At 44.0% G+C, this 17755-nt stretch overlaps 2 protein-coding genes and 1 long non-coding RNA gene across 5 annotated transcripts in view; 2 read left to right on the forward strand and 1 right to left on the reverse strand.

Annotated features, from left to right (window-relative positions):
- The window catches only part of TIMM9 (translocase of inner mitochondrial membrane 9), a 14726-nt gene extending 12579 nt beyond the window's left edge, over positions 1-2147 (forward strand). For both annotated transcript variants that reach the window (XM_016186493.2, XM_016186494.2), the window contains one exon: positions 1636-2147. In XM_016186493.2, coding sequence (XP_016041979.1) covers positions 1636-1770 — 135 coding nt within the window. In that variant the 3' untranslated portion in view covers positions 1771-2147. The remainder of the gene's footprint in view (positions 1-1635) is intronic.
- On the reverse strand, positions 2096-16664 carry TOMM20L (translocase of outer mitochondrial membrane 20 like). Of its 2 annotated transcripts, none has more exons than XM_060174911.1 (5): positions 15967-16633; positions 15790-15833; positions 11892-11973; positions 3716-3858; positions 2096-2264 (listed from the first exon to the last, which is right to left on the reverse strand). In XM_060174911.1, the coding sequence occupies exons 1-5, from the start codon at positions 16100-16102 to the stop codon at positions 2211-2213; spliced, it is 459 nt and encodes a 152-aa protein (XP_060030894.1). In that variant the 5' UTR covers positions 16103-16633; the 3' UTR covers positions 2096-2210. The 2 variants fall into 2 exon arrangements, with proteins under 2 accessions (XP_060030894.1, XP_060030895.1); XM_060174912.1 differs by lacking the exon at positions 2096-2264 and adding an exon at positions 2933-3187 and having other exon boundaries at positions 15967-16664.
- The window catches only part of LOC132533438 (uncharacterized), a 69326-nt gene continuing 67761 nt past the window's right edge, over positions 16191-17755 (forward strand). Inside the window, exon 1 of the long non-coding RNA XR_009545326.1 lies at positions 16191-16335. This is a non-coding gene — a long non-coding RNA (uncharacterized LOC132533438). The remainder of the gene's footprint in view (positions 16336-17755) is intronic.

Genomic DNA, 17755 nt, shown 5'->3' on the forward strand with positions numbered 1-17755 from the left:
CCAGGAGCAGGGGGTTTGTTGTGTAGGCACCAAGCCCCAGCAATAACCCTAGTGGTAATTAAAAAACAAAAAGTAGACATTCTTTTTTTTTTTTTTTCCATTTCCCCACAGGGACTTCATGCATGCATGATTCCATCAGTCCCAGAATTTTTTTCCTTATAGAGAATGAGAGGCAGGAGCCAGGCAGTGGCGCACCTGGTTGAGTGTACACATTACACTGAGCAAGGACCTGGGTTCAAGCCCCTGGTTTCCACCTGCAGAGGGAAAGCTTCAGGAGTGGTGAAGCAGTGCTGCAGGTGTCTCTCTGTATCCCTCTCAGTTTCTGGATGTCTCTATCCAATAAATAAAGAAAGAATAATAAAAAAATTTTAGTGGTCCGGGAGATGGCGCACTGGATAGGGCATTGGACTCTTCAAGCATGAGGTCTCAAGTTCAATCCCCAGCAGCACATGTACCAGAGTGATGTCTGGTTCTTTCTTTCTCTCTCTGCTATCATTTCTCATGAATAAAGTCTTTAAAAAAAATTTTTTTATATTTATTCCCTTTTGTTGTCCTTATGGTTTTATTGTTGTAGTTATTATTGATGTCATTGTTGTTGGATAGGACAGAGAAATGAAGAGAGGAGAGGGAGAGAAAGACACCTGCAGACCTGCTTCACCGCCTGTGAAGCGACTCCCCTGCAGGTGGGGAGCCAGGGGCTCGAACCGGGATCCTTACGCCGGTCCCTGCGCTTTGCGCCATATGCGCTTAGCCCGCTGCACTACCGCCTGACTCCCAAAAAAAATTTTTTTAAGAGAGAATGAGAGGCAAAGAGAGAAAGAGAAACGCCACTTATAAAACTTACCCTTTGCTCCATGTGGTTTCAGTATGTAGTCTTACAAATGGGTAAGAGATGAAGAAATGGTCACTTAGCACTTAATACTACTATTCCTTTTCAAAATCTCATTTATTTGATAGGATGGAGAGAAGTTGGGATAAGAAGGGAGGGGAAAAGAGAGGTTGGGGGTAGATACCATGATGGTTATATAGCCTTTTTTTTTTTTTTTAACCTGAGGCTCCAAAGTCCCAGATTCAATCTCCTGGACCACCATAAGCCAGAGCTGAACAGTGTTCTGGTTAAAAATAATAATAATAGGGAGTCGGACGGTAGCGTAGCGGGTTAAGCGCACGTGGCACAAAGCGCACAGACCAGTGTAAGGATCCCGAGGATCCTTCACAGGCGATGAAGCAGGTCTGCAGGTGACTTTCTCTTCCCCTCTCTGTCTTCCCCTCCTCTCTCCATTTCTCTCTGTCCTATCCAACAATGACAACAACAAAAATAACTACAACAGTAAAACAAGGGCAACAAAAGGGAATAAATAAATATTTAAATAATAATTATATATATTAAAATCACAATGATGATGATAATTAAATTTAGAAAAACAGAAATGCCTGAAGACTTACTTCACCACTAGTGAAGCTACCTTCCCTGCAGGTGAGGACAGGGAGCTTGAACCAGAATCCTTGCACATGGTAACATTCGTGCTCAATCAGACATGTCACCACCCGGCCCCATTAATATAATTTCATTGTCATATACTCAAAAGTGTTTTGTGATTAATATTTTTTGTTACCTCTTGGATCTTTTTTTAGACCACCTGTTCAGAACATTGTTTACAGAAGTATTTAAAAATGACACAAAGAATATCCATGAGATTTCAGGAATATCACATTCAGCAAAATGAAGCACTGGCAGCCAAAGCAGGACTCCTTGGCCAACCACGGTAGAGAAGTCCTGATCAGTAGACTTTGGATGAGAGATTGCCATTAACTATTGCACTGGAGATGGGGGTTCGCCATAGAGCCCCTGAAAGCTGTAGCCACAGTGCCAAACTGTCTGTCATGTCTGTTTGGCAAATGGAAACCCCTGGAGTAACAAAATTGCTGTCTACCAGGAATAATCAAAATAGAAGGTCTTATTGTTTATGGGAAAAAAGATGAAATATTTGTTGAGGCCTTAAGATTCAACAGCTTGGTCATTTGATTTGCAAAATAAACCATTGTTTCTTCAATTGTGACTGTTAATTTTAAAGCAAATATGTGTTCAATCATGTATGATAGAAAAAAGTTTTATTACTAAAAGGAAAATAAACAAATATCACTGAGCAGTTGTTTATACTATTTAGTAACAACATCCTGACTGGACTGTGGATACGTTGAAATGTTTTTCAATCAGCATCATCCTCCAAGTATTCCTGTTCATTCATTTCTGCCTCAAATCGCTGGTAAATACATAAGATAGTTACTTTCTAATCATTTCAATGCACTATCCTTTTCTTGCCTCCCTTGTGTTAGGATGGGCACTATACTCTTATCTTAACTACATATTCATAAATATTCAGGAAACAACCCATCGGAGGCTAGTTTGGAGATTATTTCTTTTTTTCTTTTTTCATTTATTTATTATTATTGGATAGACAGAGTAATTGAAAGAGAGGGAGGGAGAGAGACACCTGCAGACTTGCTTCTCCGATTGTGAAGCTTTCCCCCTACAAGTGGGGACCAGTAGCTTGAACCTGGGTGCTCGTGCACAGTAATGTGTGCATTTATCCAGGTGTGCCACCACCTACTCCCTTGGAGATATTTCAAAAGAGTTGTCGATTGCACTCTAATGGAACCTGTGTTGTTTTTCCAAAATATGAGACAAACATGAATAATACCATATCAGACAAATACATAGTATATTGTCAGTGGAATATTTATTTTAGGATTCCACTACTTATCTTTGGCTCAAGATAAGTAGTGGAATCCTAAAATAAATAGAAAGATTTGCAAAGAATTCCACTTGATACAAGTAAAACAAGCAATTTAGTAAATGTGATACACTGACCTGTGAATGAACTTCATTATACCTAAGAAATGACTAATTAGTCTGTATGTATACATTTACTAAAGTGAGTTTCATGTTTTGCCATACTATTGGAAAGTAGAAGTAGAGTCAAAGGAACATGGGGGAACAGGCATATTTTAGGGCAAGGCAAGAACAAGCAAAGTCAAAGATTAAAATGCTGCTAAACTTGAGGCACAATTCACTAGGTTGAGCCTTGCCATGCATGTAGTCTGCTTGCTAACCCCAGCATCACATGGAAGCTAGCTACTATGGCACTGGAGGCAGCTCTGGTGCTGTGAGGTCTCCTCTATCTCTCTGAATGGGAGGAGAGAGGAAGGGGAAAAAAAAAAAAGCAACTCAGGAGCTATGAAATTGTCCAGCTTATACACATACAAAATATGCTGTGTGGTATGTAATCAGTGAACACATTGGCTTGAAAAAAAAAAAAAAAAACTTTGGGTGGTCCAGGAGGTGGCGCAGTAGATAAAAGTATTGGTCTCTCAAGCATGACATTCCAAGTTCGATCTCTGGCAGCACATGCACTACAATGATATTCTGGTTCTCTTTCTTTTTCTTCTATCCATTTCATTAAAAAGTAAATAAAATCTTAAAAAAAAAAAAAAAACTGGGCTGCACACACTCCATTGTTGTTGCCAGGGCTTCCACACTCCTGTGTCTTTTCAAAGATAGGGAGATAGGAAAACTATCGCACCAAAGCTGCTGATGTGGGGCCACACTCAGATCTGGGTTGTTTGCATGACAAGACAGGACTCCGCTATTTCCACATAGTCAGACCCAACAGAGCTATGTTGATTTCACAAAAGTAATTCAATATATGCTCACCTGGCAGATAATGGGAATTGTGTGCAACAGCATCTCAAATACCTTGGGAGGAAGTGTGCGTTTGAAAACCTTCAGGAGTTCTTGTGGTTGTCCACACACTAGAAGGGCATAACTAAAATGTTCAGCCACCATTCTGTGTTCTCCTGAAACAGATGAAATCTCGTGAACACAGAACATTCTAGACAAGACAGCACCAAGCATTCGAACTTTAAAAGGCATACCATACTAAAGACAAGTCTCAGGGGCCGGGTGGTGGTGAGCCTGCTTGAGCACACATGTTACAGTGCACAAGGACATAGGCCAAGCCCCATCCCCACCTGCAGGGGGATTGCTTCATAAGACATGAAGCAGGTCTGCAGGTGTTTCTATATCCGCTCCTCTCAATTTCTCTGTCTTATCCAATAATATGAAAAAAAAATGGCCACTAAGAGCAGTGGATGTATAGTGCTGGCACCGAGCCCCAGCAATAACCCTGAAGGCAAAAAAAAAAAAAAAAAAAGCTATGGGAAATATACTCAGTGTATTACTCAGCAATAAGAAAAGGTGTCCTTTTGTGGTAGCGCAGTGGGTTAAGCGCAGGTGGCATTAAATGCAAGCACCAGTGTAAAGATCCTGGTTTGAGCCCCTGGCTCCCAACCTGCAGGGGAGTCGCTTCACAAGCAGTGAAGCAAGTCTCCAGGTATCTTTCTCTCACCCTCTGTGTCTTCCATTCCTCTCTCCATTTCTCTGTCCTATCCAACAATGACATTGATAACAACAATAACTATAACAATAAAAAAAAAACAAGGGCAACAAAAGGGAAAATAAATTAAAAAAAAAATTTTTTAAGTCAACCCATATCCAAGACTGGAAAACTATAGTAGTTATCAAGGGGTACAGGGAACACAAACCTCTGGTCATAGAAAAGATGTGATACTATATTCCTAATTATAATCTCATAAAGTATAAATTTAACATGGGGGGGAATAGATGTAATACTTCAAGTTCTCTTAATTGCCTAGACCATAGCTCTGAGTATATAAAAGATTCGTAAGATAATCAAATTCTGGGGAGAAGGAGGTAGCGCAGTAGGTTAAGCACACATGGCACAAACCACAAGAACTGGTGGAAGGATCCGGGTTTGAGCCCCCAACTCCCCACCTGCAGCAGGGGTCGCTTCACAGGTGGTGAAGCAGGTCTGCAGGTTGTCTGGCTTCCCTTCCTCTCAATTTCTCTGGCCTATCCAACAACAGCAATGACAACAGTAACAATCACGATGACAACAACAAATGTAACAAAATGGGAAAAATGGCCTCCAGGAGCAGCAGGTTTGTAGTGCAGGCCCTGAGCCCCAGCAATAACCCTGGAGACAAAAATAATAATCAAACTCTGACATTTTTAAAAGATTTTATTTACTCATTAATGAGAAATATAGGAGAGAGAGAAAGAACCAGACATCACTATGGTATATGTGCTGCTGGAGACTGAACTCAGGATCTCTTGCTTGAGAGTCTAGTGCTTTAGCCATTGCGCCACCTCCCGGACCACAGTTTTTTAAATATCTTAAGTTACCTACAACCTTAGGCCAGATAGATCAAGCCCATTTGGTCCTGTCAGTATCTAAGATGATGATTAGCAGGTACCCCTAAAGGGCACAAAACAGTGCGGTCAAGTATATGTATATATATATATTTTATTGGAGGATTAATGGTTTACAATCAACAGTAAAATACAATAATTTGTAAATCAATGCTACCAGTGCTGCCATGCCATGTTATGTTGTTAGTGTGGATTGTGGCCAGACACCAAGCCTGAGATGTCAACCTCCCAATGCTTCTAATCTTTCCTAACACATGGGACTATCTAGTTCCATTTCAAATGGCATGTTATCTAACAAAGTTACAGACACTAAGGTTAGGGCCTAGGGTACGGGGTATAGGTGTAAATGTACCCACAAGCAAGGAGCAATTATAATTCAAAGTAAAAGCCCTATGTGATTAAACTTAGATCTAGTAAGCCTAGGATCCTAGTAGAAGGGTCTAAATAAGGCATCATAAATTCTCTATAATCCATCAGACTTAAACCAGATTAGTTTGGCAATCTAGCAAAAAGACCCAAAGAAGGCAGACCCCATAAACCTAATACCGGTTTGAATACAACAAATGACATTCGATGATTTAGCAACTGGAAGAGTCCAAGCTCATCAGATAAAGGACTACAAAAGGTGGATAAAGGGCAAGAGACTGGCTCACTTAATATTGGCCCCATTATCTGGAGCCCTAGTCAGAGAATCCTTGGATTCCCACACAGATAGGATGGCTCTAGACCTCTAATGGATCCCTCTCTCCACCTATCACTGCTCACTTCCATCAAGAATGTCATCGGAAGCCCTCTTGTGGACCACTCTAGGAATTTATCCTCCCTATAAAAAACATCAATGGAAGGAAATGCCCCACTATCCAAAGGGAGGCTGAGTCAGCCTACTCTGCCACTTGAGGAAGACTGGTCCTGAAATGAGTGCAGGCTAGAATGTTCCCAGCTGTGACCAGGGTCTGTGAGCTTAGACCAACAAGGACTTGAAGGTTACAGTCCCCTGTACTAAATATAAATATATGTATGGGCCCTGGGTAAGGTGGATGCGGTAAGCAGTTAATTTTATTCATAGATTTTCTTCAAGTTTGGAAGCTACTCTGCCCTAATCCAGCTTTTTAGCCCTATTCTCAATTCTGACACCACCTTCCTAGACAATATATTTAGCTCACCTGCATGTTAGCTATCAAACTCAAGCAAAAACTACTTAAGTCACGGGCCCCTAGGAGCATACCTAACATAGACATCCTTACTTCCTTCCACCCTAAAATCCCTATTCCCATCTGCTTTTTGGTTCCTGTATATTAATCATATTTGTCCTGCTTTATATTTTTTATTATTTATTTATCTATTCATGAGAAAGATAGGAGGAGATAAAGAACCAGACATCACTCTGATACATGTGCTGCCGAGAATCAAACTCAGGACCTCATGCTTGCAAATCCAAAGCTTTATCCACTCCGCCACCTCCTAGACCACCCTACTTTAGCCTTTCAGCCACCAAGTTGCAGGTGCTATCTTGATTCCATCTTGACTTCCCTAGACAGATGACGACCTCACCAGTGTATCCCAGAGCCTCACCTCCCCAGAGCCCTACCCACTAGTGACAGAGAGAAACAGGCTGGGGGTAGGGATTGACTTGCAACACCCATCCAGCAGAGAAGCAATTATAGAAGACAGAATTCCCACCTTCTGCACCCCCAAAAGAACTTTGGTCTATACTCCCAGAGAGATAAAAATGATAGGAAATGACCATGGGGGGAGTGGGCAGTGGCACACTGGGTTAAGTGCACATAGCAAGAAGCACAAGGATCCCAGTTTAAGCCCCTGGCTCCCCACCTGCAGGGAAGTCACTTCACAAGCGGTGAAGCAGGTCTGCAGGTGTCTATCTTTCTCTCAGCCTCTCTATCTTCCCCGACCCCCTCAATTCCTCTCTGTCCTATCCAAAAAATGGCCAAAGGAGAAACAGGTTTGGAGTGCAGGCACCAAGCCCCTGTGACAACCCTAGAGGAAATTTTATTAGTTAATTAATTAAATATGACCATAGACATCAACTCCAAATCTATCAGGACCCAGAGAGAGAACAGGAAAAAAGGAAGGACATTTGGAAGAAATAATAGGTATGGGTATAAATCGATTTGGAAGGGAAGAGAGTACAGGACCATTAGGGAAAAAAAGAGGGGGGAAAATATATATAAATATAGACAAGATAGTTATAGAAATATTCAACCAGATGAGGGTAAATAGCATAACTGTTATGAAAAAAGAATCTCATGTCTGAGGCTCCAAAGTCCCAGATTCAATCCCTTCTACCATTATAAACTACAGCTGAGCAGTGTTCTGGTAAAAATAAATAAAATAGTCAATCGATATCTACAACCTTGGAAGATAAAGTGGGAGAAAGACAGAGACACCTGCAGCTCAGCTTCACTTCTCAAGAAGCTCCCCACTGCTCAGAGACTGCAGGTGGAGACCAGTGGCTTGAACCCAGGCCCTTGCACATTATAGCATGTCTACTCAACCAGGTCCAGCACTGCCACGCCACTAAAAGCATATTCCTGCTGATGATGTCGTCGTTGTTGTTGGATAGGACAGAGAGAAATGGAGAGAGGAGGGGAAAGCCAAGAGGGGGAGAGAAAGGCAGACACCTGCAGACCTGCTTTACTGCTTGTGAAGTGACCCCCCGCAGGTGGGGAGCCTAGGGCTCAAACCAGGATCCTTACTCCAGTCCTTGCGCTTTGCGCCACGTGCGCTTAACCTGCTGCTACCGTCCGACTCCCTGTTCATGACTTTTGTAATAGAATTACAGTGTGTGTGTGTGCGCGTGTGCGTGTGCATGTGCTATTACTACAAAATTATCAAGACACCTGTCATGAGCTCTTCAAAGGGACCTATACAAATGAAGGTCTTTAGAGCTCTTATTTCATCACCCACTTATATCAAATAAATTCTAAGGAATCTTTTTTTTAAAGGTTTTATTTATTTATTTATGGGAAAGAAAGGAGGAGAGAGAGAAAGAACCAGATATCACTCTGGTACATGTGCTGCCAGGGATTGAACTCAGGACCTCATGCTTGAGAATCCAATGCTTTATCCATGCACCACCTCCCAAACCACGAATCTTTTTTTTTTTTTCATCTTGTCATTAGTACAGGCACTAGAAGATAGCTCAGCAAATAAAGCACAAGCCTCACTATGAGGGCCTGGGTTTAATCCCCTGCACAGCATGGGAGGATGGTGGACAATCCATGAAGGGCTGGCTCCAAGGATGATGAGAGGTTAAACACACATTGTAAGTACTAAGCTCAAGGACCCACACAAGGATCCCGTTCAAGCCCCTGGCTCCCCACCTGCAGCCAGCTGCATTACAAGCCATGAAGCAGGTCTGCAGGTGTCTTTCTCTCGCCCTCTCTATCTTCCCCTCCCCTCTCAATTTCTCTCTGTCCTATCCAAAAAAGATAGAAAAAAAATGGCCACATGAGCAGGTGGGGGAGGTGGGACCCCCAGTATTTTCATGTTTTACAACCACTGTATATAACAACACTATGGTGTTTTCTAAAATCTACCTAGAATTAAATACGGATAAATTATGACTCAAAATATAGTTGATGCCATTAAATACAAGACATCCCCTACCAACATCACTGCAGTAGACAGTATAAGAATGATCATTGGGAAGTCGGGCATTAGCGCAGCAGGTTAAGCACACGTGGTGCAAAGTGCAAGGACCAGTGTAAGGATCGAGCCCAGGTTCGAGCCCCTGGCTCCTCACCTGCAGGGGAGTTACTTCACAGGCGGTGAAGTAGGTCTGCAGGTGTCTGTCTTTCTCTCCTCCTCTCTGTCTTCCCCTCCTCTCTCCATTTCTCTCTGTCCTATCCAACGACATCATCAATGATAACTACAACAATAAAACAAGGACTACAAAAGGGAATAAATAAATATAAAAAAATTTAAATCACCACTTATAATGTTCTTTTTAAAAATATTAACTTATTTATTACTGTATAGAGATAGAAACTGAAAAAGGAGGGAGAGAAAAAGGGAGAGATATAGAGAGACAGCTTCAGCACTGCTTCACCACTCAAGAAACATTCCCCCTGCAGGCTGGGACTAGGGGCTTGAACCCAGATCCTTGGGCACTGTAGTGTGTGCACAAAAACAGGTTTGCCACTGCCTGGCCCCTTTTTATAATGTTCTTATTATCATAAAAAATATTTATTTTATAAAGATTAAAAAGGCATTATTTTTAATTTTTTTTAACTACAGCACTGCTCTCAACTTTGGCTTATGTTAGTCTGGGTCCTTGGAACCTCAGGCTTTAGAGTCTGTTTGCATAATTCTTATGCAATCTGTCTCACCCTCAGGAAAATCATTATAAGGCAGTTATTTATTTTTTTTAAGTTTTAGTTCAAACTCTCAATCATTTGAGAAATTCAATTACAATTTTACCTGGTTCTTAGACATCTATCTAAAGGACATGGAAACACTTATTCAATAAGGCATATGCACCCCTATGTTTGTAGCTGCATTACTGACAGTAGTCAAAGGGTGGAAGTAATCTAAATGCTCATCAACAGATGACTGGATAGAGAAATATGGAACATATATTCAATAGAATACTACCCCCCAGTTAAAAGAAAAAAAAGATAATGGGGCCGGGCGGTGGCTCACCTGGTTGAGCGCACATGTTACAGTGTGCAAGGACCCAGGTTCGAGCACCTAGTCCCCACTTTTTTTTCCCCAAGCAGGGGGAAACCTTTGCCAGTGGTGAAGCAGGGCTGCAGGTGTCTGTCTCTCTGCTCTTTATCACCCCCGTCCCTCTCGAACTTCTGGCTGTATCTATCCAATAAATAAAGATAATACAAACAAATTTTTAAAAAGATGATAATGGGTGGTCCGGGAGGTGGCGCAGTAGATAAAGCACTGGACTCTCAACCATGAGGTCCCGAGTTTGATCCCCAGCAGCATATGTACCAAAGTGATGCCTAGTTCTTTCTCTCCTCCTATCTCTTTCATTAATACATTAAAAAAATGATTCTTAAAAAAAAATTTTTTTAAATGGTAGTCGGGCAGTACCGCAGCGGGTTAAGCGCACATGGCGCAAAGTGCAAGGACTGGTCTAAGGATGCCATTCTGAGCCCCCAGCTCCCCACCTGCAGGGCAGTTGCTTCACAGGCGGTGAAGGTGAAGCAGGTCTGCAGGTGTCTGTCTTTCTCTCCCCCCCTGTCTTCCCCTTCGCTCTCCATTTCTCTCTGTCCTATCCAACAAGGACAACATCAACAAGAATGATAACTACAACAATAAAAAACAACAAGGGCAACAAAAGGGAATAAATAAATAAAATATTTTTTAAAATTTTAAAAAGATGATATTAGGACAAAATGAATAGAACTGGAGTTGATTGTACTTAGTGTAGTAAGTAAAGAGGTGATAGACAACTAACTATTGGATGATTCTGTTCATATGTAGAAATATAGATAGTAGAAATATTATGACCTTGCAACAACAACAAAAAAGGAACCGTGACCAAACTGTCTCTAAGAGTTTGTGAGTTATGGTGATTATCACTGGGAGGGTATGAATCACAGAATTTTGGTGGTGGCTGCAGTATGGAACTATACCCCTGTAATTTTATAATATTGTAATCCATTATTAAGTCACTAATAAAAGGTGCACTAAATTAACAGAAACAACAACAAAAAGAACTTTTCCTGGAAATAACTTTTTTTTTTTTTTTTTTACCTCTAGGGTACCTGCACTATGAATCCACTGCTCCTGGAGGCCATTTTTTCCATTTTATTGAACAGGATAGAGAGAAATTGAGCTAGGAGTGGTAGATAGAGAGGGAGAGAGAACAAGAGGCACCTGCAGACCTGCTTCCCCACTTGATGAAGTCTCATCCCTGTAGGTGGTGAGCAGGGGCTTGAACCCAAATCCTTGCACTTAGTACTATATATGCTATCACTGGGTGTGCCACAGCCCGACCCTTCATTTACCAACTTTCAAGGTTACAACATAAACATGAACTATAACATAGTGGGGATGAGAAATGTGATGATGTGAAAATGCTGAGAAAGTTTTATCTTTATTTTTTTTTTTTTGCCTCCAAGGTTATTACTGGGGCTCAGTGCCTACACCATGAATCTACTGCTCCTGGAGGCCTTTTTTTTTTTTTTTTTGCCCCCTTTTGTTGCCCTTGTTGTTGTAGCCTTGTTGTGGTTATTATTGTTGTTGTTGATGTCGTTCATTGTTGGCTAGGACAGAGAGAAATGGAGAGAGGAGGGGAAAACAGATAGGGTGAGAGAAAGATAGACACCTGCAGACCTGCTTCACCACCTGTGAAGCGACTCCCCTGCATGTGGGGAGCCCAGGGCTTGAACTGGGATCCTTACTCCGGCCCTTGTGCTTTGTGCCACATGCGCTTAACCCACTGCGCTACTACTGCCTGACCCCCAAGAAAGTTTATCTTTAAATTGAAGCAAGCTGGATGACATATCAAGCTGGCTGAATTATTTGACACCAAAAACCAATCAATAAATATTTCTTGAGCATAAAATATCTTGAATAACTGTGTACAAAAGTGAAAAAAAAGTGTTTATGTTCTTACCTCTAGATAGACAAAGTTGTCCCAACTGTAACTCTTGCAGAAAAAGCTTTTGCAATTTTTCACAACTTGCTGTGTCCCATAACTAAAGGATTAAAAAATATTTAACAGTGAGTAGTGAGTGTAAGATATACTGTTACTGATCAAAAGTATACTGATTATTTAAAGGTATATCTTGAGGGAGCCGGGAATTGAAAACTTGTATTGGGTACTGGGTTTGACACCCACTACCACATGGAAGCCATGGGCAGAACAGGGTGGGAGGAGGGTCCCATGGATGGTGGAGCTGTGCTTTGATGCCCCTTGCTCCCCAAAAAATATAGATTAGAAGTAGGTCAAGAAGTTGCACATATGGACAAGGTCCTGGGTTCATCCCTCCTCCCCAAATAAAATAAAGTACTTCTTGAATCAAATGTCTAAATCCAAAGCATGATGAATGTATTTATTGTTCATAATACTCAAACCAATTTCTTAAATTGAGTTACAATTTCAAGTGATTAAAAAATACACTGGAGGGCACCAGGTAGTGGCACACCTGGTTGAGAACAAACACTACTGTGCAATGGAGTGATGTAGAGGCTTAGTTCTACCAATAACCCTGATGCCAAAGAAATAAGTATAATTAAACTTTTTTTTTTCCTCCAGAATTATCGCTAGGGCTCGGTGCCTATACTACTAATCACTGCTCCTGGCAGCCATCTTTTTTCCACGATTGTTGCTGTTATTGTTGTTATTGTTGTTGGATAAGAAAGAAATTGAGAGAGGAGGGGAAGACAAAGAGAGGGAGAGAAAGATAGACACCTGCAGACCTGCTTCACTGCTTGCAAAGCAGCACCCCCTCCCCCCCGCAGGTGTGGGGCCAGAGGCTTGAACCCAGATCCTTGCGTCCATCATTGCACTTCACACCATGTGCTTAACTCAGTGCTCTACTGTCTGGCCTCCAGTAAAATTAAACTTAATGTGATTTTCTCAAGTTCTGGCAAAAGAGATGAACCAGAAGAAGGATGAATACCAGGTGATTTCACTTATAGGTGGGACTTATCAAATGAGGAAAGAAAGGTAAATAAATTTAAAGAAGGCAGTGGCACACCTAGTTAAGTGCACATATTACACTGTACAAGGACCCAGATTCAAGCCCTTGGTCCCTACCTGCAGGGGCAAAGTTTCACTAGTGGTGAAGCTGGGTTGCAGCACGCTCTCGCTCTCCCTTCCCCTCTCCCTCTCCCCTCTCAATTTCTCTGTCTCTATCCAATAATAAAAATAAAATAGGACGGGGGAGATAGCATAATGGTTATGCAAACAGACTCTAATGCCTGAGGCTCCTAAGTCCCAGGTTCAATCCCCCGCACCACCATAAACCAGAGCTGAGCAGTGTTCTGGTGTTTCTCTTTGTCTCTCTCTCTGCATCTCTCTCAAAAATAAAATAAAAGAGAAAAGAAGGGAAAAACACCAGATGAAATATGGTTTGTTAGGGGTGGGCTGAGAGGGAGTTAAGAGGGCTTAGGGTGTGGTCCAGGAGGTGGCGCAGTGGATAGAGCATTGGATTCTCAGCCATGAGGTCCTGAGTTCAAGCCCCAGAAGCACATGTACCAGAGTGATTCCTTTTCTTTCTCCACCTGTCTTTCTCATGAATAAATTCTTTTTTTAAAAGTCTTTAAAAAAAAAAAAGAGGGTTTAGAGAAAATATTAGCAAAGCACTCCATGATGTCTGCTTCAAACTGATTTTGGAGTCTTGAGTCCAACAGCAAGGAAAAGAAAAGCCAAATCAACCAGATTACATCAAAGTGATATACACACAGCAAGAGAGGCCATCACAAACACAGTAAGACATCCTACTGAATGGGAGAAAGTATTCATACAGCACTTATTAGACAGAAACAACTAAATATATACAGAGACTGGGGAGGTGGGTCAGTGAGCACTGCACAGGACTTAATGCATTTTTTTTTTTAACCAGAGCATTGATCACCTCTGGCTTACGGTGGTGCGGGGATCGAACCTCGGACTTTAGAGCCTCAGGCATGAGTCTCTTTGCCTAAACATTATGCTATCTTCTACCCTTTCCCTAAAATACATAAAAGATTTCACAAGAGATTTGGGTGGTAGCACAGCGAGTTAAGCGCAGGTGGCACCAAGGGCAAGGACCAAAAAGGATCCAGGTTCCAGCCCCTGGCTCCCCACCTGCAGGGGAGTCCTTCACAGGGGGTGAAGCAAGTCTGCAGGTGTCTTTCTCTCCCCCTCTCTTGTCTTCCCCTCCTCTCTCCATTTCTCTCTGTCTTATCTAACAACGAGGACATCAATAACAACAATAACAACTATAATAATAATAAAAACAACAAGGGCAACAAAAAGGAAAATAAATTAATAGATATTTAAAAAAATTTCACAAAACTCAGTAACAAGCAAGGCTAGTGAAATCTGAGAAGACAATGTAAACAGACTATTCACAAAAGAAGATATTCAAATGGAAAGTTTAAAAAAAATGTTCGGGGGTGTGTGTGTTGGGAAGTGGCACAGTGGGTTAAGCGCACGTGGCTCAAAGCGCAAGGATCCGGGTTCGAGCCCCCGGATCCCCACTTGCAGGGAAGTCGCTTCACAGGCAGTGAAGCAGGTCTGCAGGTGTCTGTCTTTCTCTCCCCTCCTCTCTCCATTTCTCTCTGTCCTATCCAACAACGAACGACATCAACAACAACAATAATAACCACAACAAGGCTACAACAAAGGCAACAAAAGGGGAAAAAAATGGCCTCCAGGAGCGGTGGATTCATGGTGCAGGCACTGAGCCCCAGCAATAACCCTGGAGGCAAAAAAAAAAAGTAAAAAAAAAATGTTCAGGGAGTTGGGCGGTAGCGCAGAGGGTTAAGCGCATGTGGCGCAAAGCGCAAGGATTTGGGTTGGAGCCCCAGCTCCCCACCTGTAGGGGAGTCGCTTCACAGGCAGTGAAGCAGGTCCGCAGGTGTCTTTCTCTCCCCCTCTGTCTTCCCCTCTTCTCTCCATTTCTCTCTGTCTTGTCTAACAATGACGACATCAAATAACAACAATAACTACAACAATAAAAAAACAAGGGCAACACAAGGGGAAATAAATAAATATAATATATATATAATTTATTTGTATTTTATTTATTATTGGATAGAGACAGAGAAATCGAGAGGTCAGAGGGAGATGGAAAGGAAAATAAACAGACACCTGCAGCCCTACTTCACCACTTTTGAAGCTTCCCCCCTGCAGGTGGGGAACAGGGGCTTGAACCCAGGTCCTTGTGCACTGTAATGTATGTGCTTAACCAGGTGCACTACCGCCTGGCCCTCTCAGTCTCTCTCTAAAAAGAAAAAGGTACAGTGGTCTGGGAGGTAGCACAGTGGAAAAAGTACTGGACTCTCAAGCATGAAGTCTTGAGTTTGATCCCTAGCAGCACATGTACCAGAATGATGTCTAGTTCTTTCTCCTCCTATCTTTCTCATTAATAAATAAAAAAAAAATTAAACAAAGAAAGAGGTAGATATGGATAGACACACAGATACAGCTCCTTTAAAAAAATTAAGTTATCTTTATTTATTGGACAGAGATAGCCAGAAATTGAGAGGAAGGGAAAGAGCAAGATGGAAAGACACCTGCAGTTCTGCTTCTCCACTCTTGAGAAGCTTTCCCGCTGCAGGTGGGGACCGGGGGCTTGAACCCGGGTCCTTACACTTTGTAACATGTGCACTCAACCAGGTGTACCACCACCCAGCCCCGAGAGATGTCTAGACAGATAGATACTTATCTATCTCTAGCTTAGTTATGGAGGGCCAAGGCGGGATGCAAGCTGTCTGGAAAGCCTGCTCCATGGGCAGCGGTCAGCTCCTGGCCAGGAGGTTACTCACTATAATGCCACTTCGCAGTCGCTAAAGCACTTCACCTGGGTGCCCCGTCCCTCAGGCGTTTGCTGCTGGGCTCTTCTTTCTGCAAAACAACGTGACACGTGCAGGTTGGGGGCCACCCGGAGGTCGGCGTGCGCCCACCAGGTGGCACTAGCCGCCCGCCGCGCCCGCGGGCCCCGCCCCGCCCCGCCCCGCCCCGCCGCCCCCACACTTACTGTCCCGCAGGCGGCGCTTGAACGCTGGGTCGCCGCGTCGCCTGTGGTCAAAGTAGACGCAGTACACGAGGAAGGCGACGGCACCGCCGGCCACCAGGGTCGCCAGGAGGCCGAGGAGGGCGCGGACGCAGGGCATCCGGCCGCGGGCGTCCCACGGGCCGAGCGTTGAGCGCGGGCGGCCGGCAGAGGGCGTCGGCGCGGCGCCCACCCGTCTCGGGGCGTCCCGAGCGCCGCCCGCCCGCGTCCGGAGCCGCGTCGACGGCCGCAGCGCAGCGCGGAGACCCGCGGGCCGAGGACGAGCCGAGGGGTGGAGGGGCCGCGGATGGCCGGCTCGCAGCCGCAGCGCAGCAGAGCTGTGTTCGAATCCAGGTCGGTCGCACTCCAAATTCTGAACCTCTTACCCGAAAAAGCCCCCGACTCCCCGCCCGCAGCAGCCGCTCACGGCCAATCACAGGACCGGGAATCCGGTGGACGGGGCGGCCGGCGCCCCCGGGAGTGCGCTGCTCGCTGCCCGACGGGCTTGGCGCCTGCCGGCCTCTGCTCCACCGGGCTCCTGGTCACCTGAAGGACCCAGCAGTTCAAAGCCCCGGATCCCCTCGGCTCATCCGTCCCGGGGCCCGGGATGTGGAAACAGTATTGTGGCCCCTGGCGGTGGGTGGGGTGGGGAGTTCGTCTGCCCAACTCTTACAGAGCAGGAACAACTCAGACCCAAGCATGCCATTTTCTGACCTAAATACTTTTCGTTCTAGTATTTGCGGTTTGGGGCAGACACAACACCAAGAACAGAGGTAAAACTCTACCCTCGTAAACACATACTTGTGATACTCTGTTGGGACAGCTAACGAATGTGGCTTGTTAGATCACTGCTACGAATGGTTTATCATATCACAAATGAGTGAGTTTCAAGATGCCCATCATTGATCTGGCAGCATCAGGATTCCTGCCCTTCAATTTAGTTTAGGGGCCTGGCGATGGCGCACCCAGTAGAGCGCACACGTTACCAAGCTCAAGGACACGGGTTCAAGTCCCCGCTCCCATATGCGTGGAGGGGGGGAGGAGTTTCACGAATGGAGCAATGCTGCAGGTCTCTCTTCCTCTCTTTTCCCCCTCCCTCACTATTTTTCTTTCTTTTTTAAAAAAAGATTTTATTTATTAATGATAAAGATAGGAGAGAGAGATGTATTCTGATACATGTGCTGCCGGGGATTGAACTGAGTACCTCATGCCTGAGAGTCCAATGCCTTAGCCACTGCACCACCTCCTGGACTTTTGTTTCTAAAAATAAAATAGGGGACTGGGTGGTGGCACACCGGGTTAAGTGCACATAGTAAGAAGCTCAAGGACCCGTGCAAGGATCCCAGTTCAAGCCCCCGGTTCCCCACCTGCAGGGAGGTCACTTCACAGGTGGTGAAGCAGGTCTATCTTCTCCTCCCCTCTCAATTTCTCTCTCTCCTATAAGTAAGTAAATAAATAAATAAATAAAATATTTTTGGGGAGGCCAGGCCGTAGCGGGTTAAGCACACATGGCGCAAAACACAAGGAACAGTGTGAAGATCCCGGTTTGATCCCCCAGGTCCCCACCTGCAGGAGCAGTGAAGCAGGTCTGCAGGTGTCTATCTTTCCCCCTCTCTGCCTTCCTCTCCTCTCTCGATTTCTCTGTCCTATCCAACAACAACGACAGCAATAACAACAACGATAAACAACAAAGGCAACAAAAGGGAAAAAATAGCCTCCAGGAGCAGTGGATTCATAGTGCAGGTACGGAGCCCCAGCAATAACCCTGGAGCCA

Source organism: Erinaceus europaeus, chromosome 16 (genome assembly GCF_950295315.1).
Source record: "Erinaceus europaeus chromosome 16, mEriEur2.1, whole genome shotgun sequence".
In the NCBI taxonomy this organism is placed as follows: domain Eukaryota; kingdom Metazoa; phylum Chordata; class Mammalia; order Eulipotyphla; family Erinaceidae; genus Erinaceus; species Erinaceus europaeus.